At 46.9% G+C, this 27,742-nt stretch overlaps 1 protein-coding gene across 3 annotated transcripts in view; it reads left to right on the forward strand.

The window, feature by feature from the left end:
• Igsf3 (immunoglobulin superfamily member 3) overlaps window positions 1-27,742 on the forward strand; it is a 90,761-nt gene that overhangs the window by 38,180 nt on the left and 24,839 nt on the right. For 2 of the 3 annotated variants that reach the window (XM_074050676.1, XM_074050677.1), the window contains exons 3-8: window positions 10,307-10,684; window positions 12,922-13,332; window positions 17,992-18,381; window positions 19,766-19,825; window positions 22,181-22,582; window positions 25,762-26,166. In XM_074050676.1, coding sequence (XP_073906777.1) covers window positions 10,307-10,684; window positions 12,922-13,332; window positions 17,992-18,381; window positions 19,766-19,825; window positions 22,181-22,582; window positions 25,762-26,166 — 2,046 coding nt within the window. The remainder of the gene's footprint in view (window positions 1-10,306; window positions 10,685-12,921; window positions 13,333-17,991; window positions 18,382-19,765; window positions 19,826-22,180; window positions 22,583-25,761; window positions 26,167-27,742) is intronic. The other variant, XM_074050678.1, reaches the window with a different exon arrangement.

The raw sequence follows: 27,742 nt of genomic DNA on the forward strand, positions 1-27,742 counted from the left end.
ATCCAGAAATGACCCTTAAAATAGCAGCAGCAGCAGCGGTAGCTTTTGTGGGATGGGTGTGGAGAAGGGGTGAGGTCAGTGCTGGTTCCCATCCATGGTCCCTTACTGGAACCTGTGCTCAGCTGGCGGCTCAGGAAGCAGGACGGGCGGTGCCATGAGGCTGCCCTCTGCAGAAGCAGCCCATTGGCGTTATCTCCGATACCGGATGGAGGAAGAGTGGTCAGGGTAATTACAGGGAGAGCATTTACAGGCAAGTAATATGATCCCACTTTTAATTTCTTTTCCCTCTAGAAAGCAGAAGCAAATATGGGCACTTCTGTTTAGCTAGAAACAGTTTGATTGGCTGCTGCTGTGAATCCAGAGAAAAGGGTCTGTTCTGTGACTGTGGCCGTGGCCTTGGCTCCCCAGGCTGCCTGTCCTCTGAGATGCTTCTTCCATGCCACCCTTGGCATGAAGGGGAATCCTCTGGGTGCAGGAGAGGAGCATGGAGGGAGGCAGGGCACTGGGCATCGCCCCACCTTGTCTGGAGAGGTGTGGAGGGTGATGGCAAACAGTATGTGACAGCAGAGGTGGGACAGAGCTAAACAGCTGGAGGTGTAGTGTTTGGAGCCATCCTGGTGCCCCACATGTCATGGAATGAAAGAGCCAGGGACTTTCTGGATGTGATGTGTGAGTGGGAATACAGCACTTGTTACTTTTGAGTGACAGTTTCCCTCCCTCCCTCCCTCCCTCCCTCCCTCCCTCCCTTCCTTCCTTCCTTCCTTCCTTCCTTCTCACTCCAAGCTTGTGGTGCACAGAGATATGAAACAATTGGTTTGAATGGTGATGGAGAGAGAAGCTGGGGAATTGCCTCAAGTTAAGTGAGGAAAAGACAAGAGATAGGCCTGTAAAAGGAGAAGGACTTACTGAATGTAGCAGAGAGAGAGGGAGGAGAGGGAGAGGGAAAGAGAGATTGAGATAGATCCTATATATCTATTGAGATACACTAATCCTGTGGTGGAATACTATATAGCTGTATAAAAGGAAAGAACTAGAACTGTATTTGACCAAAAACATTGAGGAGAAAAACCAAGGAATACAAATCAGTATAAGAGATGATAATATTCATGTAAAAAGTGTTGCACAATAGCCAGGTGCTGGTGACTCATGATTGTAATCCTAGCTACGCAGGAGGCAGAGATCTGGAGGATTGCAATTTGAAGCCAGCCTCAGGCAAATAGTTCTAGCCCATCACTAGAAAGGGTTTGCTCAAGTAGCAGAGCATGCCTGCCTAGTAAGTGTGAGGCCCTGAGTTCTAATCCAGTGCTGCCATAAAAAATGCTGAATAATACTATATATTTCAATGGTTTATATATATATATATATATATATATATATATATATATATATATACATATACATATACATATATGTGTGTTGTCTAGGGTTAAGAGCCTTGCATTTGCAGGCCCTGGGTTCGATCCCCCCCCAAACCCCAAAAAAGTTCTGGAGGATATATCCCTAAGTTAGCATGCTACTCTCTGAGAAAATGAAGAGGAAGCTGGATTAGTACTAGTGACAGAAGAATTTGAAGGCTTGTAATAATTGTAATTTTAACAAAATTAAGTAAATACTGTAACCTCGATATATATTGTAGTGTTCAAGATGTTTTGAAGTCCTAGCTTGGCCGTCCTCAGGCAGTGTCACCATTTACCAGTAGTGGGTACAAGAGGCAGCGGCTGAGAAGTGGGGACCCGGCCCAGGCTCAGAGCTGCATGCCATGGTCTAGGACAGCCTGGTCTGGCCACTCAGCCATGCAGGTGGTAGAGAGATTGCAGTCGGGGTGGGGTGGGGGGATGTGAAGCATTGGTACTCACACCTTCTTAGAAGTCACATTAATAATTTAGCAATTAATCATCATCTTTAGGCCAGCTCTATTTAGGAGATTCAGAGGAAAGACTAAAAAGATGAATGGATGATATTTTTGCCCTTGGATGTCACACCAGACCAGGCCTCATCTCATCTCCCCTGACGATGAACTTGGTCTCCCTGCTTCAGCCTTGCCCTCTGCTCTGTCCTCCACCTGCCCCAGAGTGATGATTCAGAAGCATGCATCTGATCTGTCTCTGCGTTTACCTCTGGTGGCCTCTTTCTCAACTCCCCGGTCCCAGAGGGAGGGCTTGCCTTTACTAACATGCCCTTCCAGTGCCCTCTTCCACCTGGAACCAATGTGTCCTGCAGTCACGTGGCAGACCTGGGCAAACTCCTTGCTAATCCCTGAATGTGTGGCATGTATGTCCCCTTATTTGATGTCACTACTTCTATGAAGCCTTTTGGGGTCTATTTTCTCCTCCTGAGAGGGCTTAACCTTACACTTTGCACATCTCTGCTGCCATTTCTGTTATGTAATAATAATTAGTTATGTCTTTTTCTGTTGGGAATATCAGATTAGGTTAACACTTCATTTTATTCATCTCTCCCTCAGTTTCTTTCCTGGTATCTGTCACATCATAGCTTCTGGGAAAATGTCAATTGTAAGTGTAGCATATGTATCAGTTATCTTGGCTATGTAACAAATCGTTCCAAAACTCAGTACCCTTAAACAACCATTCTGTAATGCTCACAGAATCCCTGGCCTGGGAATTTGGGTGGAGCACAGCAGGCAAGGCTGGGAGGTGGCTTGCAGGGGAGAATCCATCACTTGTGTGGCCAGCAGGTGGTGTTGCCTGTTGTCTAGGTGCTCTGCTGCCATTCTGGACATGACCTTGGGCTCCCTCACATCATGGCAGCCTCAGCACCACCAGGGCACCAGCTGCAAAATGGAAGCCTCATCACTCTTCATAACCTAGCCTTGCTAGTCACACAGAATCATAATATGCCCAGATCCAAAGGGAAAGGAACTAAACTCTACCTGCCCACTGGGTTAGATACCAGTGCTGGAATCTAACCCAGGGCCTCATTCATGCTAGACAAGTGCTCTACCACTGAACTATTTTCCCTCTTTCTTTTTGGTTTTTGTTTTGAGATAGGGTCTTGGCTAAGTCGTTTAGGCTGGCCTTGACCTTACAATTGTTCTGCTTCAGCCTCCCAAGTGCTGGGATTACAAGCATGTTACCATGCCTGGCAAAACAGTACTTGCTGATGGGAGTGTGGCATAGTCACATTCCAGAAGCAACTGTGAGACAGGAGATAACTGTTACTGTTATGTTTCTGACCCCCCCACTTCCCCTGGTTCCCTTCCTCTTCTCAAGGGACATGTTTGATGAAAATAAGGACCCAGATACAGGTCCTTGTGCCTGTAGTTTGGGAAGCTGAGCCTCAAGTTGTCTTGGCTTTGTGGCTCCTCCTGGATGCTGACCCTGGGTGGGGGTGACATTGACCTAGCCATGGCCTCCTTCGAGGATGTGCTTTCCAGAGGGCTTTGTTTTTCGCTGGGCCAGGCCTTGGTTCTGTGTCTGTAACTTGGAGTCACTAAGAGCGTATGGCTCATAGTTGCTGGGATGGCTAACCTCTTACCACGTGGAGCAGAGCCAGATACAGGGTCGGGTTCAGTAATACTGGCTGTTGCTTGGTGGGACCCAAGCTTTGTGCTCTACCCTGGAACGGGGTCATAAAAGGACCTTTCATCCCATGCTTTCTTGCCTTCCCTTGGCAGAACGCTAACAAATGGAACCCCCGGGTGCTATCACTAATGTGTGGACTGAAGTAACTTCCCGACTGCACTCTCTCCAGAGCTCCTAAGTTTTATGAAGCACTTAGCGTGGTCTTTACTATCCAGCGGTCCCCCTTTTTAACTTGGGGCTATCCAGACTCATCATGGGCCTTCAGGACCAGTTGGGCAAGAAGATCCAGTGGGTGCTTCGTCGCCTGTCACTCATACATTGAGCACTAGGAAAACCGTTAGTCATGTTGCATGTCGTGGAGAAGGTTACTTAACCTTGAAGACTGATTCCTCTGCTGAAAAATGCAGCTGCAAGGCAGTCTACCTCATCTGTGCAGTCAGAATTCCACAAGCAGAGGGATGCAGAACTGTAAGGACAGCGCCCGGCACACTGAAGTGCTAATCACTTCAGTTTTGAAGGTACTGGAGTTTGAACTCAGGGCCTAACAACTGCCAGGCAGGCGCTTTACCACTTGAGCGGCTCAATCACTATAATCGTTTGTTTTCATTTGAAATTACCAGATCCCTACTTATTTTAAAAGTGGGAAAAGTGAGAAAAATGAGGAGACGTTGTTACTCCCGTAACAGGTGAGCGGGAAGTCACTCAGCCGTGCAGCCCAATATCCGTAGTGTTTCATTTGATCATTTTCTAGGCACAGGATTTTTTTTTTTTGTGTGTGTGCCTATTTTACTGCATATACAATTTTATGTATGTGTCTTTAACCCAAAGTCAAAATTAATGTTCCTTTTAATACTCTTGTACTTGCAAAGATTTCTTTCCCCATTTTCAGATTGCTAGTTCACATTGGTAGCGATGAGATGACATCTTCAAATATTCATCTGTTGGTTTTCACAGGATTATTTGATCTCTTTCTCTGTGAGATTGATACTTGGCGCATTACATTTTTCCCACGTCGTAGATAAAGGGCTACGCTGGCATGGCTGAGTCACGTGTGGAATTTGGAACAGAAGGGCGTGCGTGAGCTTTGATGATTATAGCACTGGAAGAGTAGAAGTGAAACTGTGAGGTGGAGCTTTCTGACACTTTGACGTGCTCAGTCACGCATCTTGAGTATAGAAATTGGATCCTGTGACTACAGATGTAGGACTCTGAGCCCAGGCATGTTCCAGAAAATGCACTCACTAACTGCTGAATCATTAGCACCCCTAAAGCCAAGGTGGGGGCATTTTGGACAAGCAGTATCTTGAAAAAGTAGTTAAGTGATACCACGTGTTTACGTGGCCAGGGACCTTCAAACTCCATCTAGACTGACACTGGCCAGGACTTTTATCTTCTTTTGGGGTGTATGAACCTTTTTCCTAGAACACACATGTACACGTGATACAGTTTTTACATTTATCATAAGACCTGAAGGAATCTTTGCTAGTTCTGTATTGGTGCAAAATAATGAATTACCCCCAAACTTACAAACCGAGGAACATTTGTCATCTCACACAGTCTCTGTGACTCAGGAATAGCACCTTAACTGGGTAGTTCTGGCCTCTGGCCTCCCTGGAGGTTGCAGTCCAGATGTTCTGTGGGACTGCTGTCATCTGAAGGCTTGACTGGGGCTGGAGCCCCCAGGGTGGCTCTTGTCACATGCTGGCATGTTAGTGCTGGCTATGGCAAGAGGCCTCATGTGGATCTCTACGTTATTGGGGGAGACGGGACACTTTGTCTTCACAACAGCATTTGGTTTTCCTCAGAGTTCATGATCTGAGAGTGCAAGGCAGAAGTCTCAGTGCCTTATTTTTGATTCACTCTTGGAAGTCACACACCACTGTTCCTGCACCACCACCACCCCACCACCCCCCTCCCCACCCCCGCCCAGTGGCCACACAAGTCAACCCTGTTCAGTGCATAGGGCAAGGTATGGGGCGGGTAGTGCAGAGCTCCATGTTCTGCACTGCACCACCTCTTTTACACCTGTGTGTTCACTCACCTGGAAAGCATCCTGAAAAACCCACTGCTGAGGCTTTTTTTGTGTGTGTGGGGTCTCAGTACATGGGTTTGATTGATTAAGTCATTGTTCATTGGTGATTGAACTCAGTCTCCAGGCCCCACCTGTCCCCAAAGGTCTGGCTGAAATGACCAACCTGTTAAGCAGGGCCAGCCTTCCCTTGAAACTCTCTTGAGTCACGTCATTAGCATAAACTAGCATGGCTTACAGAAGTTCATTGTGCATATCAAAATGTAACATGACGCAGTGAGTTCTCCTCTTGGGGGTGGGATGCCAATAAGCATACCTGAAGATAAAATCAAGGAGAAGAGTTTATAACCTGCAGCAGGTAAGGAGAGTACTGGCTTTAATTCCAGAGCAGTGCCCTCCTCCAACAAATGAAGCTTGGGATTTTTGCAGGGAGCCCATGCATATTCTTATCAGAATGCACTTTGGAGACAGGCACATTCCCCAGCATGGCATGCTTAGCTCCAGGTCAAGGAGCATGTTTGAAAGGTGAAAATGGCTGATGGGAACACTTCTGTTGGTCATAAGGATGGTGGATAAGGAATACTTCTGGGCACACTTAGCTCATTTTTCCCAAAAAAGATTTTAGCTAAAACCAAAGGAAAGGACATTTCAAAGGTACAGTAATATAGGAGTTTGCCCCTAAGGTTGCCTGCCTTTTCTAAAAGACTCATCCAGGAAATTTCAAGGTGTTTAGGAGCTCAGGGCGAAGGGTTGGGGACAAAGAGCAATACAGATGAGTGTGTGCACGCACACACACACACTGTAATGAACACAGAAGAAATTTTATATTGCAATCATGCATTAGTTTTATTTTGGTTATTTATTTATTTACTTATTTTAGTCATGAAACTAGTCCATACTCATTGCGGAGGACTGGAGTAGGAGGAAAATATAAAGAAAATAAAACCCTGGGCATCCTTAGTGCCCGGTATTCTTTCCTAGTCCTTTTTATATAGTTATATATAACACTTGCCCTTTCTTTTTTCATTACAGAAGCAGCATTTGCTTATTGCAAAGCAACCCAAAGAGTACAGAATATCTGAAGTTATTATTTTTTAAAATGATGCTTGCTTGGGAGGAACCTTCTGTTGTAGACTAAGAGGGAAGATGGAAGGGGTCTGGGGACAGCAGGGCAGACAATGTGACAGTGGGGCGTGGAGGGAGAATTAAACTGTTGAGGTTAATTTTAAGTTCTGGGTCAAGATTCACTTCTTAAGAACAGCACTTTTCTGGGATCAAAGGCAGTTTGTTGGGTGGGAGAAAAATTAAGGAGATTATTTCATACACAGGTACAGCTGAAGATGTGTAAAGTATAATCCCCATCGTTACTTGTCAGGGTTATTTATAACTTGCTTCCAGCCTGGACAAGTTGTCTTAACCCTGGTGCCCTGTGTCATTCAGGCCACTTAACACTGTTTACCTTTGTGTGTGTGTTGGGGGGATTTGGGGGAGGAGTTGCGTAAGATCCACTGGCCAATTGCTTTTGAAGATCTGTAAAGAGAATGCACCAGTGGCTCACGCCTGTAATCCTAGCTACTCCGGAGGCAGAGATCAAAAGGATCTCAGTTCGAAGCCAATCTGGGCAAATAGTTCAAGAGATCCTATCTTGAAAATACCCAACACAAAACAGGGCTGAGTAAGTGGCTCAAGTGGTAGAGCACCTGCCTAGCAAGCATGGGGCTATGAGTTCAAACCCCAGTACCTCCAAAAAAAAGAAAAAGAAAAAAGAGAGAGAATGCACCCTGGTTAAACTCATTTTGTACTATAGTGGGCAGTATCTGGTGGGGTTCCACTGCTTTTTTTGGAAGGTGAAAGATAAGCTGAGAATGAAACTTTCTTGACCGAATAATTGTAGACCCTTTAAAAGAGAAGAGCTTCAAGGTGTTGAGCCTTTGTTAGGATGTGTTCTTTCTTTTGAGCTCCTGGCTGGCACCATGTACATAGAGCCATCTTAATGCAACAATTCTTCATCTTGGTCTGCACCTGGCTACAATCACCTGGGAGCTTTTAAAAGTCCCAATGCCAAAGTGGCATCCTCTGTGAGGGGGAGGTGTCCAGGCATTGTTATTTCCTAAAGCTCCCCCTCCCCCAGTGCTCCTGTGGCACCAGGATTGAGATGTAGTTCTTAGGGAGGATGCTGGGTGTCTTACTTGCCACCAGCCTTCTTTGCAACAAATGGGGCATGGTTGTCCCTGTGCTGACTGAATGCTGAAGTGCAGAGGAAATGTGAATGTTATGATTGTAGTTAAATTGTTTTCAAAGTGTTCTGCATTTCAGGAGTACTGCAAACATTTGATTCAACTGTCACAATGTGTGTGTATGTGTGTGTGTATTTAAATTGTCATAAAAAGAGTACACAGAACTAGTGTTATCCGCCAAATTAGAACATACTGAAAATTACTAATGAGTTGTCTTTTCCATGACTTTAAATATAGTAATGAATATCATCAACCAGATTGTGTTAGACTCACAGGCCACGGTGTTCTGTTGATGTATCCCCTCCCCCTGCCCTTTCGATTATTTTTCTGCTTCTGCTGCAAGCCAGGATGGGGTTCTGTGTAAGACTTTGGCAGAAAAGTTTCTGCATAAATAAAGGTTTGTAAGCCGCGGGTCTTTTGAGGTTTGTTATCTTGTAGGTTAGATCAGCTTACTTTGAGGTACAACCTTTCCCTGGACTGGGCTGGGGTGGGTGGGGTGACTCCCACTAGGATTTGAGCTGTGGGCCTGTTAAACCAGGTAGATCTGCTTCAGACAGATGTATGCTGGACCAGACTCCCTTGTCTTGGGGTCAGAAAAGAAGGCTTGGGGTACAGCTGTGGGTGGAGGTAGGCAGCCTAGAGATAGTCATTGTCAGGAAACCAATGAAATGTCATCGAGCAGGGAGTGACCAAGGCCTGTCCTCTGATTACCAGACCACAGAATGTCCAGCCAGTTTGGGTCTCAGACGCTTTTTATGGAGCACTAATTATGAGCTAGCTCTGTGCTAGTTCATGATGTTTTATAGACATTATCTTGTGTCTTTTCCATAACTCCAGGAAGCACAAGTTATTCCCGTCTTGCATAAGAGGAAACCAAGGCTTGGAGATACCCGTTGACTTATCCAACAAGGTCACAGCTAATAAGTGACGAAGTCAGGATTGGAACACATGCAAGTTCCCTCCAAAGCTGCTGTAGGGATTATTTTATAGATTAGGAGATCTTGGTCTGGAGAGGAAACGCAACATGTTCGAGATGACACAGCCAGTTGTGGTCTGACGCATGGTTGCGTCTAAGACTAGAACTCACATGCTTGTAGTACATGGCTGTGCCTGGTCTTCTGCTGCACCTGCTGCTGCTAACGGGAACCACAAAGTTCCCACTCCTCCCACCTTGGAGTGGCTCAGACACAGTCAGTGTTACACTGGTACATTAGTTCGTTTTCCATTTCCGTAACAAATTACTTGAGACAGTGTACTTTATTTTAAGGAGGTTTATTTAGCTCATAGTTTTAGAGGCTAAAATTCCAAGATGGTTGGCTCCATATTTCTGCCTCTGGTGAGGGCCCACCTGACTGTGTCACAGCATGGTGGCATTGTGGTGGAACATGTACAGGAGGAAGGGATCACATGGTGAGCCAGGGAGTGACACTGTGGAGGGGCTGTTCTTGCTCTTTTTATAACAATGCACCCTTTTGGAAGGTAACTCACTTCAGATGTCAGTATTAATCTCTTTCCTAGGCCCTACCCCTTAAAGGCTCCACCACCTCTCACATAGCCACACGGAGGCTTGAGCTTCCAACATGGAAGGAACCCTCGGGGAACACGCTTAAACCAGGCTCAAATAGCAGCAGTTGACATGGAATGAGAAATTAAACTAACTACATTTTATGTTCGTCCCACAAGGGGTGCCATGTGCAGAACACAGAGGAGGTACAGAGAAGTGTCCTTGGAGAACCAGATGTCAGCCGGAAGGTGGGGACATAGGTGAATCAGAGCCCAGAGCTCCCAGTGGCCAGGCTGTCCCTGCTGGTACTGTCCAGTTCCCTACTTTGTCACTTGAGAACCTGGTCAGCTTGGATCTGCCTTTCCCATTCCTCTTTGCCTGTGCTCAGCTTATGCTAGCCTCAGCTCACTCGCAGAAGCTCTGCTCTGCTTCCATTTGCAGAGGGAAGGGGAACATGGAATGCCCCTGGGCGTGGAGCTGGGGAGGGGTTACCATTAGAAAATGAAGAGTGCAGCCCCCAAATAAGGGCCTGACGCCTCTCTCTGGCCATTCCTCTAAGGAAGGAATGTTTATTTCAGCCAGAGGGCAAGACAGTTGCTTTTATGTGTTTTCATCTGAATTTGTGCCAAGGATTCAACTTTTTCTGTTCATTTTATTAAAAACTTTGTAAACAGCATTAATAAATAGATATAAAACTGCCACATAAATGACAAGCAGAGGAACTAAAATGAAATTCACAAGGGTCAGCCATGGAGTAAGTAAGGAAACCATGTCCTTGTGCGATCAAATTCCCATATATGCAAAGGAGACAGTGCTGTACCACAGAGTGTTTTAATTAAAATTTATAAATCACAGAGTGCCTCTGAAAGGGCTAGTAAGCTATTTATATTATTGTCATGTCACACAAATAACAGAGCCTCTGGAGCTCATCACTGCCCGTTTTGCATTTACTCTGAGAAGTAAGCCTGTCCTGTGTGTCTGTCTCCCTCCCCAGGTGTGGTGTCAGCGCAGCGGCAGGTCACCGTCCAGGAAGGACCCTTGTACCGCACAGAGGGCTCCCACATTACCATCTGGTGCAACGTGAGTGGCTACCAGGGACCCTCTGAGCAGAACTTCCAGTGGTCCATTTACCTGCCCTCGGCCCCAGAGCGCGAGGTGCAGATCGTCAGCACAATGGATTCCTCCTTCCCTTACGCCATCTACACCCAGCGTGTCCGAGGTGGGAAGATCCACGTGGAGAGGATCCAGGGGAACTCAGCCTTACTGCACATCACGGATCTCCAGGCCCGGGACGCTGGGGAGTATGAATGTCACACGCCCAACACCGACAAGCAATACTTCGGGAGTTACAGTGCAAAGATGAACCTAGTCGGTAAGGAGACACCGTTTTTGCTTGGCCAGTGTCAGGCTTGAGTCACTTCAGTTTCATACCGTGCATTTGACTTTGCATGGAAAAAAAAACACCAAGACTCTCCAAAGATTTTAAAACATAGCAGGGAGCAGGAGGGAACAAAATATCTAGGTTCACTTGTGAAAAGTAGAAAAGATCTAAAGAAAGTGTTAAGGTTGGGCTAGTGGAGTGGCTTGAATGACAGAGCGCCTGCCTCATAGCCCTGAGTTCAAACCCCAGTATTGCCCCCAAAAAAAGAAAAGAAAAAAACTTTCAGAGGTTAACTTTCTAGGTGATTTAGGGATTTAGGGGATTTGAAAATACAAGGCCAGGGTGTGTTTGGGTGGTGATCTGGAAAAATGACCTGGAAGATAAAGTGTATGACATCAGCTGTAGGGGGTAAGGTAGAAGGTCTCCCCCCACCAAAAAAATGCTGGAATTCAATGGTAATAGATTAATGAGAGAATTGTTACCCAAATGTGTTAATGTCCGTGGGAACATGCTACGGGCATAGGAGAGAGGGAGACAGGAATGAGACTGCTGTGAGGGTCCATAAGTGATTTCACGCTGGTGACAATCATAGTAAATGGTTCTCTTTGGGACTTGAATGGGCTGGGAGAGGGACAATAGCTTGTGACAGAATCTGTCCAGGTGTGGTTACAGTCTTTAATCTTCCTCCCTATAGATAGGAGTTTAGTTAATGAAAACCCAAGCCAGGGACCAAAGGTAATTGCTTTCCTCCCGGGCAGGTTTGGTCTTTGGCAGACCAGGCAATGTCAGAGCATAGTCTCTTCTGGCATCTGTTGCTATCCAAAGGCCTCATTTAAAATAAGCAGCATTCAGGGTGCCCTATATTGGGGTGAAATTTCCTGGACTCCATTGTCCCCTTGAGAGGACGGCCTTTGGACAGGCTCTGAATGCATGGGCCTGCTGAGTCAGGAGAGTGTGGCCGCAGCCCTTGCTCAGACCTCCCCTGCTGGGTGTAAGAACTTGTGAGCCACCAGTCTCCCCTGACACCCCCTGAATGCTGGAGGGGGCATGAGGAAGAGGAGCGGGGAACTCTTCAGTGGGGATGGCCCTGGCCACTGTGGTGCCAATGTGAAAGGGTTTACAATATCAGGGTCGTTCTGTTTTCCTACGCAAGTCTTAATTTCTAGTTTTTATTATTACAATTAAGCAGGGAGTGTTGATAGTCCTTTTATTAACAAAACACTGACCTCGCTTATTTTTTCCTTTCTCTAATAAGTCTGTAGGAGTATGTTAAGAGCCAGAGAGAAAACATTACCCAGTCCTGGTTATAACTGGGGTGCCCTCATCAGACCTGGGGAAAGTTTGGCCTCCAGAAAGACATAAGGGTCAGGGTAAAATTCCAACCACAAGATTGCAGGGCAGTGTCTTTGCTTATCTGAGTCATCCCCATGCTATGCCTGTGGCTTCCTTCCAGTGTGGACCACTTTGATAAATTATGTGAAAATTAAGTTATTAAAAATAGAGGAGGAGGAGGATTTTCTGTACCAAAAAAATACAAAAAAAAAAAAAAAAAAAAAAAAGCCTTCCAAGCTGGATATCGTGGTGCTGCTTATAATCCCAGCGCTGGTAGAATTGTGAGTTTGAGGCCAGCCTGGGCTATATAGTGAGACCCTGCTTCAAAAAACAAATAAACCAACCAACCAACCAACCAACCAACCAAGGCACAGCATTGCAGAAACAAATTAGGGAATGGAAGGAGAGGAGGCGGAGGGGAGGGGAGCATGGGGACACTGTACAGAATGTAAAACTGGAAGTTCTAGGAGCCTTTGCCACCTGAAGGTCATTCCGAGTGAATAAAAGTATCTTGGAGCAATACCACGAGCAATAATAAATCTTAGATCTAAAAGAAAATGATTTTTACACGGTATTTTCAGGGAGTTCATTTATGTTAAACTTTGAAAATACAACCCATGTTTGATCTGAGTGCTATTAAAATTCCAAACAACTAAATGTAAATACCAAAAAAACCCCAAAAACAAGCATTCTTTTACATAGCACAACAGAAAACTGTTTCTGCGTGTGTGCCTTTTGGGGTAGTCTGTGGCCTCGAGTGGCTCCTAAGAGGCTGGCTCTGTTGGGGACACGGTGGCAGTAGTGCCTGCATAAAGTGCAAATCCTGCCCCTGGTGAGGGGAGGCTCAGACTCTGTGGCTCTGTAACCGTGCACTATTGGGACATTCTGTATTACAGTGATCCCAGACACCCTTCAGACCACCGCCATGCCCCAGACACTGCACAAAGTGGAACAGGACCCACTGGAGCTCAGTTGCGAAGTGTCCTCAGAGACAGTCCAGCACAGCCACCTGTCTGTGACCTGGCTGCGGCAGAAAGGTGGCGAGAAGCCAGTGGAGGTCATTTCTCTGAGCCGAGACTTCGTGCTGCACTCCAGCAGCGAATACGCGCAGAGGCAGAGCCTGGGGGAGGTGCGCCTGGACAAGCTGGGGAGGACCACCTTCCGCCTCACCATCTTCCATCTGCAGCCTTCCGACCAGGGCGAGTTCTACTGCGAAGCTGCTGAGTGGATCCAGGATCCAGATGGCTCGTGGTATGCCATGACCCGGAAGCGCTCCGAGGGTGCTGTGGTCAACATCCAGCCTACGGGTCAGTCTCTCTTGAGCCTCCTGTCCCTGTGTTTCACTGGTAGGAGGGTGTGAGGTGCCTTTTTTGGTGTCCATGTGAAGTTAGAGCTGGTCCTGCCTGTGACCAGAGGACACTGAGGACCTATGTACGGAACATAGGTCTGTCTCCTAGACCTGACCTTTTAGGGTCACAGACAGGTACTGCCCAGACTGAATCCTGTTTATTGTCTTGTTTTTATTATCTAGTGTTGTACATTTTTTTTTCAGACAAGAGATTCATTAAAAAACTTGAGACATTTCACAGAAAGCATTGGTAGTTGTATGGCTCTGGTCCATTCCTGCTAGCCACTGTCACTTCTCTGTTTGATGATGTCATTGCCTTCCTCAGGTGCCAACCTGGTTTCATTTGTAGAAGACATTAGAACTTATGAGCCTTCCATGAGAGGTGGTGGAATTTTGAACTATACAGTTTGACTTACATCATTTTTATATTAATATTTCTTTAGTATCTTATCATTTTCAAGATGCTTCATTCCCATATTGCCACAGTCCCTCAGACTTTCTGTGAGGTGAGTGGGGGTGGCCTTCCCAGTTCATAGGTGAACATGCTAAATGCTGAGTATCCTCTGGTGGGGCTCCAGGAACAGTAGGGTGTGTGTTAAAGAGGCCACTCTAGAAAGTTCCAGGTCCTACCATAGATGTTTGCTCAAGGGAAGACCTGGGTAAGGTCCCTGAGGAGATTAGGAGATTTGTGTAGGGCTGGAGCAATGATGATGACCTGGCAAGCTGCAGTCCCTCCTGGCCTCTTTTGGTGTCTCCCATGACCCCAGACTCTACTCACGACTCCTGAGCCTGTCAGGCTTCGAATCAGAGCTGACAGTTGCTACTGACTGCCCTCTGCTGGGCTGGTGGCCAGTGTTCGTGTGGGAACTTGGTTACCTGGCTTTGGCTGGAAGATGGTCACTGAGGTACACTGAGTGCTGGCGAGCCATTGTGCTGTTGGTCCTCTCTGGTGAGGCCTGTGGAGGAGAGGGGAAGAATAGGGTGGGAGGGAGCCTCTGGCTATCTAGTGGATGTGAGAACTTTTTCCAGAGGTTTGGTTCCTGGGCAGAGAGCACTAGATCTGCTCTGTAGGACGCAGGGTTTTTAGAAGCTTCTGGACCTTCCAATATTAAGTCTATTGAAGAGACTTTGGTTCCTATTTATCATGTTTTTTCCCTTCCTGGATGGTTTAAGACCAACTTCAAAAGTCTGGGCCAAATTTTGAGTCTTAATTCTTTAAAATTAGGTTGCATCAATTAATCTTCTTTATTTTAATCTGACCAATTTGGAAGTAGGACTTTTTGAATTTGCCTTGCAAATGTATCCAGACTAAGCCAACAGAGGGAAATTTCAACAAAAAAAAAGTAATTGTCAATGACAAACGGAAGGGCTGAGGTTTAGGCCCTGTGTTCCTGTTCAGGCTCAGTGGTTGCTTCTCCAACTCTGCCCTTCTTTGAGTTCATTTCCGTAAACATTAGTCAGTCCCTATAGCTCTGAAGGTGTGGCAGGAGGCATCAGGAGAGGCAAAGATAAATTACAACATGGGCTGTGCACTTAGGTACTTGCAGCACTGAGAACCAGTGGCCAAGTGGACGGTGCTAAGTGCCGTGAGAGCATCTGTTGAGAGTGTTCTGGAATACGGTACAGATGCAGGTTCTTACTATAGTGAGTTATCCCTTATAGGGACTGTTGTTAAGGCAAGTCCAGAAAATTCAGTAAGTGTGGTGACTTGAGGTATCTCATGTCTCGAGGAGATAGCAGGAAACAAAGCATTAGAGGCACAAAATTATTTGGTTGTTGGAAAGCAGGGAAAAGTCAAGAATGGCAAAATGGTGACTTTTGGATTGAGTGATGGGACAAAGAAGGAAAGGTAGCCTGAAGTCCACGTGCTATGAGATGGAGAAGGAGCCTAATTCTGTGCGCCAGAAGTTTTCCACCTGCTTTCTTGGAACCTTAGCTGCCCCTTGGTGCCTCAGGGTGGCACCTGGGCACGAACATGTGTTCATGCGTACACTGTAAGGGGCACAGCCAAGGCACACAAGGGCCTGGGTGCTTCCCTCTGGCTTCAACCAAATAGTGGGCAGCCAAAGATTTTATACTAAGAAAGGAGAGCTCCTCCCTCCACTCCTCTTGGTGACGTTTGAATACCCCTGCTGCATGCAGATTGGAGCTGGGGGAGAGATTTTTAAGCAGGGGTGATAATCGGATCAGGGATTTAGAAGGAAAGACACAAGGTTGGGTCTGAAGTCAAGAGACCAGGTGGAATATGACCAGCCCGGGCAGTGGCAGTAGCCTGGACGGGAGGCCATGGTTTGGGAGGCAGAGGATGGAAGGAGGAAGCTAACAGGTCCCAGGAGCCCTGGGCTAAGCTGGAGCTGAGGCTCCTGTGGATCTTAGTTGTGGGAGGGTGGGGGCGGGGAGAATGGTAATGAGGACATACAGAGTCCTGCTGGAAAGTCTCAGCCTCCCCACTCATGGTAGCACTGGTTGTCTTTTGTTTTGTTTTAATTTAATCAGGAGTCCATCCTGCAAGCCAGCTCTCAGAGACACTCAAAACATGAAGCATCCAGGGTGTCACAGAACATGGGTGTCTGGAGCTTGGTGCGACACCAAGCTGGATTAAGTGAGGAGGGCCCAGGAAAAGCCCACTGAGCAAAAGCAGGAGTAGACTTGGGGTAGTGGCAGCAGTAAGAGGTGACCAGGAGAGCAGTCCCCAGCAAGAGTGGACAGAGTGTTCAGACATGCAAGAGCAGAGGCAGGAAGGAGGCATCAGGGAAGCCACATGGGGAGGGCGGTCTGGAGGCCGCAGCTGCTCCCTTGCTTATAGTGGAGGTGGAGTAGGATGAACTCCTGGTGCCATTTGCTAGGTCAGTGGCTTGTGGAAGAAGGACCAGAAGCCAAATTTGAGTGAGCTAAAGAGTTAGGGGTACTAGAAAAAGCAAATCGAATTCCAGAGATTTAATTGGGCATAACCAAGAGATTACTGCTCTGCAGAAATGGTGTGGTTTGTATCTTCAACCTGGGAATGTGAAGGTTTCATGGAGCCCTGGGTGGGTTGCGGGGGGGGGGGGGGATTCCCATGGGAAAAGAATCCTCTTTGGCTGCCAAATAGAAGAAAGCCAGAATTGCAGCCTGCCTAGCCTGGGACAAATGGAAGGGCTGAGGTTTAGGCCCCCACACATCCACGGTGGCCTTCAAATGGCTTTTTTAGCATTCATGTCCAGTTATGAATACTGTACTTTGGTTGACTAAAGGGCTAATAACAGAGAACAGATAACATAGGGTACAGTCCCATCTGGGTGTTCACCCAGCAGGCAGCAACGGCAGCAGCTGATATATCAGAGGAGAATCCTGGAGTTGTTGAGTGTGTTTTGCTCTGGCAGGAAGTTTGGGTGATACAGGAAGAAGCAAGGTCACTTGAGAGAACCAGTGTTTGGGACAGGACACTAGCTTGGGTAGGGTGGGGGAAATGATGAACAGAGGGTTATAAAATTGAGCTGGGGTTGAATAAGAGAAACACTGAAATAGCGCAAATGTGACACCTGTGTTTCCTGAGGGACCCAGCGTTCCCACCTGTTGAAAGAGTGGGATCAGGATGGATGAGGCGCAGGTCCTGAAGGTGGTGGTAAAGGCAGAGGGAGGGTAGGTCAAAGGTGATGAATGGGCAGGGGGTTCACACATGCAGTGATCTGATTCTCACCACCATGATCTTAGCGACAGAACCAAAAGAGAGAGGATTCAGGCAGGTAGTGGTCAACACAGGCAGTGGTCACAGCTGCAGCCTCCCACAGCTAGGGCAAAAGTTTCCTCAACCCTCCACTCCTTTACCTTTCCCCTCACTTCTACAATGGGTGCCTCTCAGATGGGGTGACTGTCTCATGAGTTGACGGTCACTATGTACCATTACGTGGAGTGTCATGACACTGTTCTCAGCAACTAGCCCTGCTGAGGAGGGTCTCTACCTCATGCCTGGTTAGACACCAGCTCTTTGAAGACAGCCAGGGTTTCTCAGCCATTTCAGGGACATCTGGCTGTCAATGGAAGTGGATACTTTTCCACTGTGTTGCCTAAAGGCTTGATCTGACAATGAAAACACTGGTTTTCATTTTCCTACGTAATGTTAGAGTTTGTCTTACCCATGTCTTCTTTCCCACCTTCACATGGGGGTAGAGAGAATTTCAGTATATTCATCTTTAAGTATTTATTAGGGTTGGGGTCAGCACCTTGGCTACTCTGTAATTTTGTCACACAGCCTGATAAGAATATTTATAATTGTGTTGCTTCGATAGAGTTCTATGTATCAAGCTAGATCTTTGTGGACTACCATTTAAGTGATATTAGGAGTTCCTACTGGGCTTTGATGGTCACTGGTAGAAAAGCATAAGCTTCAAACAGAGCCCTATTGGTCTAAACTGGGGTAACAAACTCCTTAGACTGTCTGGGTCTAACTGGGACTCTGTGACATTCAAGGGTTGCCTTGGGTCTCAGATAACCTTGGTCTGAGTTGGGTTTTCTCTCAAGGTATGTGCTGTGATGCCTCCCCTGTAGCAGCATCATAGGTAGGGATTTGCTGATGCAGTTTGGTGAGCTGCAGTCCTTTTCCTCCAGTTTTGTTATGTTTTGTTATTTGCTTTCTCAGACAAAGAGTTCACCGTTCGGCTGGAAACGGACAAGCGACTGCACACGGTGGGTGAGCCGGTGGAGTTTAGGTGCATCTTGGAGGCTCAGAGCATTCCCGACCGTTACTTTGCCGTCTCCTGGGCCTTCAATAGCTCACTCATTGCCAGCATGGGACCCAACGCTGTGCCAGTTCTCAATGGTGAATTCGCCCATCGGGAAGCCAGGGGACAGCTTAAAGTAGCTAAAGAGAGCGACAGTGTCTTTGTGCTGAAAATCTACCACCTCCGCCAGGAGGACAGTGGGAAGTACAACTGTCGTGTGACCGAGCGAGAGAAGACTGTCACTGGGGAATTCATCGACAAGGAGAGCAAGCGTCCCAAAAACATCCCCATCATTGTCCTGCCCCTCAGTAAGTAGAAGCTGCTTGTTTGCCATCCCTTGGTTCCTGGTGCAGTGGCCATTGTCACTTAGGAAGAGAAGAGAGAGAATAGCTGCGGGGAGGGTGGGTAGAACTCAGAGGTAAAGCAGAGCTGGAGAGAGCCTCGTACCTCTGCCTTCTCTACCTCCTCTAGCCCATGGCCCACCCTCAGCAGCTGCAGGTCTGCAGAGAATTGGGGTGTGTCTCTGGCAGGAGATGGTTACCACACACCTGAACTTGAGCAGCTTGGGGTGGACCACCAGGAAGTGGTTCACTCCTCTGTGGGAATTAAGTCCCAGAAGTGGGCAGAGGCCCATCTTGAAATCTCACTTAAGGAGAGTTGATATGTAACAGAGGGGACTTTAAATCATAAAGTGAATTATTAGGGATTGGCTTCCTGGGTTTTTCCAGGCATGAAGGTGGGCCTGTCCTTAATTGTCTCTTGCGTATTGAAATTACATTATTAAAAGTCGGTGGGTGTTACAGCACTTGTCTAGTATGTATCAGGCTCTCAGCCGATCCTGGTACCACAAAATAAAGTGAAATCCGGTGGATGGGATCTCTCAGTGTTCCTGGAGGATGCCTTTGAAAGCTTTGGTGTCTCCAGAGCTGCTTGGGTGTTGTTTGGGAGGGTGGGAGCCCTAGCTGGCACCAGTGTTTGAGCATGTTGTATTTCAGTTTTTGTAGTGTCAAGATGTCTTTATTAATCTCTTCTCTCTCATAGTTCTGTTTTTAGTAAAAAGATAATAAAACTTACAATGCTCTGATTTTAAACAAGTTGGAAAGTTTTAAAACTAACCTTTAACCTTTTCTCAGCTGCCAAGACTGTTCTTTCTCTTAGCCTTGAAATGATTCCCTGTATACTTTTATTTACACTTTTATATATGTTTAAGATAATTTCTCTTTAAGTGTGAAGTCAAAAATAGACACAGCAGGCTTGCCACTATTCTTTCTTTTTCTCATAGCAGGATTATTTCCTATGATGCATATTATTTTTTGAACACACACACACACACACACACACATACATACACACACACACCCCACCTTGTGATCTTGAACTTTTGTTTCTTTCACCGTTCCCCTTAATGCCGAGCATGATGCCTTGCACAGAGTAGTGCTTGCTAAGTATTTGTACAATTGAAATAGTCGAGTTGGATGCCCCGTTCTTTATTGTCTTCCTGTCAATCTGTGCTTGCCTTAACCACGGATTCTCTACTTTTAAGTCTGCAACTAATTCCTCCTTGTTTTGTAAGGACAGAGTGAAGGGCAGCTATGCTGTTTGCTTCCCTCTATCTTTTGTACTAAAAGATTTCCCCCAGCCCCTTCCAAGAACTTGTTTGATGATCTGTGGCCTGCTATATTGCTTTTCCAGCAGATAACTGGGTAGTTAAAGTCCCCCAGCACCACCAGATCCTGCCCCAAGGCCACTTGGGTAAGTCTACCAAAGATCGACAATAGTCACATCGGTAATGATGATTATACCTTGGGTTTTAATGGCGCCTTTCCTCCCAAGTGCCCAACGTGCTTCTGCATAAATTATATTCGTCTCTGCTCCTACCTCTCCAGTCCCTGAGAGGCCAACGTCACATCTGTCCTATGAATGAAGATCTCAGAGTAGCGCAGAGACACTACTGAGCCTGCTGTCCAGTTACGGGTCGAGCTCGTGTTGCATTTAGAAATGTTTGCTTCTAACTCCAAATCCATTGCTCTGCGCTTAGCCTGTGCTCCACCGTCAGCCTCCTGATTTGAAATTTCCTTTGTGAGCATCCACTCAGATTCTCATTAGTTCTGTCCCAGTTTTCATGTAATCCAGAGAATCTTACCTTGTTGGCTGCCCTTGTACAGACCTGAGAACCCTTGTAAAGAGTCATACATGCAGTGCAGCACCAGGTTTGTGCCTGTGCCTTGGCTTTTTCCAGGTTTGCTCCAAAGGGCTTCCCTTATGATAAACAAGCCAGAACTTCGTAAGAGTCCCTTGGGGTGAGAGTAGGAGATAGGAGTATTGTCCTACTTCTGCTTAAGACAAGCAAAAGGATTTTCTCCCTTGATGCTGAAGTTGCCCTTTTAAACCTTTTTTTTTTAAAAATTGGTGACAGATGGGATGAGTCTTTACCTAATGAGGAATATCATTAATGATACTGAAAAATAAATACTTCGTCTGATCCTCTCAGTGGCCCGCTCCCGAGAAGCAGGCACTAGTCCTATTTCCATTGTGCATGCACAAAATTGAAGTTTGGACAGATTAAAGAAGAATCCAAAATGACAGAGTTAGTAAGTAATGAACTGGACTCCACAACTGTTCTTTTAACCATGAGTGCTAGAGACCATGGCTCTGCCAGAGCCTCCATGAACCATCTTGGTAGGACTCCTGGGGCAGGTTGCCCTCCTGGAAAATTGTCCGCCACCCCCCCACCACACTTATCCAGACTTTTTTTTTGTGAAACAAGCAAATCCAGACTGATAGCAAGCACACTCTCTACACCAAGAGCTAAATGCTGAGGCTTGGCGCTTGTCTGTGTCTGATTCTGCCTATGGGGAAAATAAAGGGGAGAAAAGATTGATTCAAAGCTTTGTTATGTGTATGTGTGTGCTTCCCTCAGTAATTGGGTGCGCATCTTAATTTGGGATTTGATTGAATTGATTGGTTTAAGGTTACTGTACATGTTTCATGAGTTAAGTGGTGCCCAGAAAATTGGAGCCAAATTAGTTGTGGCACTATACCTTGTGTTGTTTAATACTTATGGGTCTTTTGAACTCAATATAGGTAATTATACAAAATAATTTATATGTATATATTAAGATATCCATGCTGTTTATACTGAGTTATTAGGAATAGTAAAATTAATCGTGACTGTCATGACTGCTTTTTGAAAACATAGGTGATGTATATACATTGTCTCATTTACTGTTTAACCTTTTAAAATTTTTACAATAAAAGGTAGCCTTCTACCTATCATATACAGAAGAAGAAACAAGGTATACGGAATTTCCATAATTCCATTGAGTGAAGTGAAGCTAGTCGAGTGAATGGGCTAGTTAGACTGAGATGAGGAAGGGAGTGGAATCTTTATCCCAAACTCTGCTTGTCAGAGTGTTTCAGGGTAGGGAGCAGAGGAACCCCAGTGCTGAGTGAGGAGAGGCAGAAGGATGGTGGATGGCGAGCTGCCGGCTTGGGTGTGTTCCTCTGTGTTACTGAAAGTATGAAAGCTTTCTCCCCTTGCACTCTGCAAAAGTACGCTATCTGTGCTCCATTTTCATCCACACTCAAGCACACACCATCTTCTAAATACTTCCTGGTTTTTTTCCTACTTCCTATTATTACCCTGAAGACCCCAAATGATACATTCTAGAGGTTCAGCTTTTATTTGACTGCTGTCACCCTGAATGATGGGAAATAGGGCTGGAGCAAGATTTGGGAGTTTTCATCTTGCTGAAACTCCAATTTGAAAGCCCTGAACTCCAGCTAAACAGCTTACCCCATATATGGTGTTATACCCTAAATGTCATGTCATTGTATTGTATTTCTTAAGTTCTACTTAATTTTCAAGTTTTAGGACCTCATTATCCCAGTCCTCTGGTTCCATGCTCCAGAGTGATAGTCAGCAATGCCCAGAACCAGGCAGACCTTATTGCAGCAAGTGTCAGTGTGGTTTATTTATTGTTTTTATTCTCTGAGTTCACTGTCCCCAAACACAGTTCCATTTGCACCCCTCTTCCTGTAGCATCCATGGGGGGGGCACCTGGGAGACCATAAAGCCCCCAGCGTGGCACTCTCTCCTTTCCCCAGAGAGCAGCATCTCCGTGGAGGTGGCCAGCAATGCCAGCGTCATCCTCGAGGGAGAGGATCTGCACTTCTCCTGCAGCGTCCGCACGGCAGCCAGGCTGCAGGGCCGCTTCTCTGTCATCTGGCAGCTTGTGGACAGGCAGAACCGTCACAGCAATATCATGTGGCTAGACCGGGATGGGACTCTGCAGCCAGGCTCATCTTACTGGGAGCGCAGCAGCTTTGGGGGTATCCAGATGGAGCAGGTACAGCCCAACTCTTTCAGCTTGGCCATCTTCAACAGCAGGAAGGAGGACGAGGGCCAGTATGAATGTCACGTGACCGAGTGGGTCCGGGCGGTGGACGGCGAGTGGCAGATCGTGGGGGAGCGTCGAGCCAGCACTCTCGTCTCTATCACAGCTCTTGGTGAGTGGTGGCACTGTTACAGAGGCTGACTTTATCAGGGAAGGGTTCTGCCAGGAACCGATGGCATCTTCCAAAGTTCCATTGAAGGGACTTTTTAGGGAATTGTAGATGGGATGGGGAAAAATGACAGTGGGCAGTAGGGCATCCAGGGCAAGTAACTCCTAGGGTAGCCGTGGGGAGTGATGCTCTAGCCAGGTGACCCCCCCCCATCCTCACCCAGCAGGAGCATGGTCACTGTTCCCATTGAGTGACTGAGTACTGCAGCACATCTCCAGCCCTTCTGAAGGGGCCTTCCCATTGCCATTCAGCATTACTGTGTCTGACTGAATCCTCACCTAGCCAAGAGGCAGTAGTTACTTTCCTCTTATAAGGCAATAAAGACAAAAACAAGCAAACTAATTTGCCCAAGTTTACACCTTTTAAATGACCAAGCCAGAGTCTGAACCCAGGACACCGGCACTCCATCTTAATGTTTTTATCTACACCTCTGTAAGGCCCCTTACTTAAAGAACCCATTTCCTTATTAGCACAAAATGAAAAGATACCTTGAGATTTGCTAAAACCGAAGGATATTAGATTTGTTTCTCATGGGGTAGTGAAAGAGGCTTCTGTCAACTTTTATCTGCCAAATATAATCAGTATATTAAAATTTAAAAAGACCCATCTGCTACTTTGCTGGGAAGATAACTTGTCATGTCAGATCTTTTGTTTATCAGGCGTTCATATCAGTTACCCCAGCAACTTCACAACTCCGAGTGGGACTATGTCACTACCTTCCCATGCTGGTGGCGCTGTCAGAAGACCCAGTAAAGATGGCAGAGACCAAGTCGTCCACTTTCCCACTCTTCTGAGATTGGGATTACATTTGCTTTCTGAAAACTGAATCCCAAAGATGAACTTGCTTCCTGCTATAATCATATAGTTCAGATTTCATGATCCATATCCCTCCCTGGTGGTTCCGACACCGAGCTCGGGTGGCTTAGTAGCTTTATCCTCGGATCCTGGGGCCAGCTCTGCCCCTCCTCCCCTTCCCTCTCCCAGGATGCCTCTGGCTAAAGTCATAAATCAGGATGGCCCTAGGGGTGCACCAGGGATGAGTGTGAGGAAACCCTGGACTGAGGTTGTCTTTTCCATCAAAAATAAACAACTGCAGGCTGGTGAATAACTCAGGCCTGGGATCCTAGTGACTTGGAGGTGGAGATAGGGAGGAGTGTGGTTTGAAGCCATTCTACGTAAAAAGTTAATGAGACCCCATTTCACCTAATAAAAAGCTGGGTGTGGTGATGAGCACCTGTCATCCCAGCTACACAGAAAGCATAAATAGGAGGATTACAGGCCAAGCCAGGCCTGGCCTAAGCACAGGACCCTGGTAGAAAATTAACTAAAGCTAAAAGGGCTGGCAGCATGGTTCATGTGAAAGAGCAGCTGCCTAGCAAGTGCAATGGGGCCCTGAGTTTAAACCCCAGTTATGCAAAAGTAACTAACTAGATAAATAATTTATTAAATAAATTAACAGCAGTGATGCACACAGATTTTCCTGTCAGTACAGATAGGTAGGGATAGGCTCTCAGCAAGTAGGCAACAGCAACAAGGTAGGTAGAAGTGATAATAGAACATCTTCCAGATGCTCAGGGATCATATGACTGCTCAGGTAGGGCAGTTGGGACACCACTGAGTGCTGTGGTCTGTGACCATGGCGTGTGCCCATGTCAGGCCATGACAGCCATTTGCTTGGAGGAGCTGCCTCCCCTTCAGGTGTGAGGCCCGAAAGGTCCTCTGTGGGTCCTGTCCCCCGAGTTCCTGTTCTACACTGCTCATAGCAGCTCGTGCTACACACAGGTGCGCAGTGAGTGTGAGCTGTTTAGTTTAATGTTGAACCTTTTTCAGGGATCTGCTTTATGAAATCCAAATTGATTCAGTTTTCAGCAATTTTTGCCTACCTATTTACAGGCAAACTCCCAAAAATTCATTCTGGGTCTGATCTTTCACCTGTAGAGTTTTAAGTGCTTTCATTTATGTCTATTTTGTTAGGACAAAATACATATTTAACAAAATCTGTACCACGTGCCAGACAAATACTCATTCATTTAATCTTCACATCTGTAATCTTCAGTTACAGATGGGGAAACAGAGTTAGAGAGCAGTTAGGTAATTTGCTTGATATTACACAGCTAGGAAGTAATGCAGCCGGACAGCTGGCTCCAGGTCTGTCTTATGCCTCCATGGGCAAAGCAGTCTCAGAAAAGCCCTGGAGTTGGATCCTTGCAGCTTTGGATCCTAACTCTGCCAGTGCTAGCACCTCACTTATTAGACCTCTCAACGCTGCAAAAAGGGCCGATCAGCCTTCCTGTCCTACAAGGTTGTTTGGTTTAGTGAAATGTGGTAAGAACAGAGCAGTTGACCCCATGCCTGGCACCGGGTTGTGCTCAATTAATACCAGCTGCCGTCACCTTTAAGGTTATGATCAAGGCACTAATGTGAAATAGTATTTCCAGACTGAAGAGATTTCAGGGCAATCATAGTGAGGAGCGAGTGTTGGGGTTGGTGATCATACCCATTCAATAAGGAATATTGAGAGACTCATGTTCCACCAGGACTGCAGAACCTGAATTTAGGACTGTTGTCCACCCTATCTGCTGAAGATCAGTCCCTTCTGCTTTGGGTCTCTCACTGCCTCTCTACCCCTGATTGTGTGGAGGAAGTAGTGGAGAACCTGGTGGCTCCTGGGGTACCATACATTAAAGGGGCAGGTGTGTGGGTGTATCCTCTCACGTGAAGTGAGGGAGGTTGGTATGGGGCTTTTTTCTCCTGCTTTTATGTGGAATCCTGGGCTTTTGAAGAATAGTTTACATGGAATCAGCCCCTTAGAGGGCTCTGGTGTCTAATTTAGAAGAGGATCTGCCACAGATCCACACAAGGGTCTCACTGGGAGAGTGTGGGCTGGGCTGGTGCAGCACAGGGAGAAATGCGTTGGGCCTCTGTGTGGGCTCTTGGAAGCTGTTGGGTTGTACCTCAGCGTGAAACCTAAAGTAAGGGGGCCTGCCTGTGAAAAGAAAGCTCACAGAGACTGGCAGCCTCTCCATACTTGCTTTGCCAGTAGACTCCCTGGCCAATGTCACCCTGCCCTAGAAAAGTCTCTTCAGGTGCCTCTTCTGGTTGACTCTCTCTGCTCTCTCCAGAAACGGGCTTTGCGGTCACAGCCATCTCCCGGACACCAGGTGTGACCTACAGTGACTCCTTTGACCTGCAGTGCATCATCAAACCCCACTATCCCGCCCGAGTCCCTGTGTCAGTGACATGGCGATTCCAGCCTGTAGGCACCATTGAGTTCCATGACCTGGTGACCTTCACACGGGATGGAGGTGTCCAGTGGGGGGGCAGGTCTTCCACCTTCAGAACTCGGACTGCCATCGAGAAGGCGGAAGCCAGCAACAACGTCCGTCTGAGCATTAGCAGGGCCAGTGACACGGAGGCAGGCAAGTACCAGTGTGTGGCAGAGCTGTGGCGGAAGAACTACAACAACACGTGGACGCGGCTGGCGGAGAGGACTTCCAACCTGCTGGAGATCCGGGTGCTACAGCCAGGTACGTGCCATCGGCTCAGAGGCCTCGCCGTGCAGACTTGTGGGTTGTGCGCTTACGGATATGAGACGTGGGAGGAGGTGTGCTTCCATGATAACGAGACATGGGAGAATACGTGCTTACGTGACATGGAACGTGAGGGCGTGCACTTACACGTGAGACACGCGAGGACGTGTGTCTATATGACATGAGACACGGAAAGATGTATGCTTCATGATGTAGGGAGACGCAGGAAGTTGTGTGTTTGCATGCCACGAGACACACAAGGATGCCTGCTTTCATAAGATGTGAGGCTGTGCTTACATGACATGAGACGCACGAGCACGTGTGCCTAGGTGACGGAGAGACAAGAAAAGCATGTATTGAGCTCCATCACAGCGTCTTGTTTCGGAGCTCCTCATTTTGAGAAGTTTCAGATCAAAAGGACATGGTGAGAGTTGTACAGTCAGCACTTGCAGCCCCTTTGCTTGATCGCTGGCTGCTATTGACTCTCCCTCCTGTGTCTTTGTTGTGTTTGAACCCCTGAGAGTAAGTGCTGGACATGAGGACACGTCTCCTCAATACGCCATCATGGAACCCCTAAGAAGGGGACACTGTCCCAGCCACCCACAACACCATATCACACTCTGAGAAGTCAACATTCGTACAGGCCCATTAGCTCCATTTCCCCAGCCACCCTAACAAGACCTTTTATAATGGCTTTTGCTCTTCCCATCCAGGCTCAACTGGGGAGCACATTTCCCATTACTTGTCCTGACTCTTTGCACTCCTTTAGTCTAGAACCTTCCCTAACTTGTATGTGGGTTTGTGTTAAGACACTGACACTTGTGAAGTGTGTACACCAGTTGTTTTGTTACCTCACTTCATCTCTTGCAGTTCTTGCAACAGTTCTGTGAAAGACGTTGCACTGTCTCTGTGTGTGGACAAGGGGACCGAGAGGGGAAAGGAAAAGTCAGTGGCTTTGTCCAGTATCTGCTTTGTGCTGGGTGCCGAAGGGGAGTTATTTTATTAGCGTTCACAGCCCCAGGAAGGATTAAGAGACTAGCCTAAGGTGCGTAGCCAGGCAGTGGTGGAACCAGGATTTGAAACTTGGGATCTTTCTAGACCCAGGTCCTGTCATGTGGGCCAAGTGTGAGTTCCTTTCTCCTGTGGAATCTGAGTCACTGTCTCAAAGCAGAAGATGAGGTGGCACAAATGTGTGGAGTGTTAGTGGGGCTTTCTGCCAACACCTCCATCAGGTACTGCCACTAGCTTGTGGAAGCAGTCTGGTGTGAACTGCTTAGGTTTTTCCCTGGGTCTGTCCTTGTTGCCTGCTGGGTTAGAGACTGATAAATTGAGAGCCCTCTTGCTCAGCCTGTGTGCAGTATAGAACAGGTACCTGCACGGGCAATGGTGAGGGTTGCACCTTGCAGAAACTTCTTTTTCTGAACTCCTTGCAAAAAGTATTTCTTTTTTCCGTGCCTGCTCACACCTATGATTAGTACCCATCCTGGCCCCCTAGCCAACTTCAGATGGCCACAAGTTTGTTTTCAGCAATGTAAGGTTAAATAACAAAAATGTCTGACTTTGTCCTTCCCCT

This window comes from Castor canadensis, chromosome 12, assembly GCF_047511655.1.
Source record: "Castor canadensis chromosome 12, mCasCan1.hap1v2, whole genome shotgun sequence".
In the NCBI taxonomy this organism is placed as follows: Eukaryota; Metazoa; Chordata; class Mammalia; order Rodentia; family Castoridae; genus Castor; species Castor canadensis.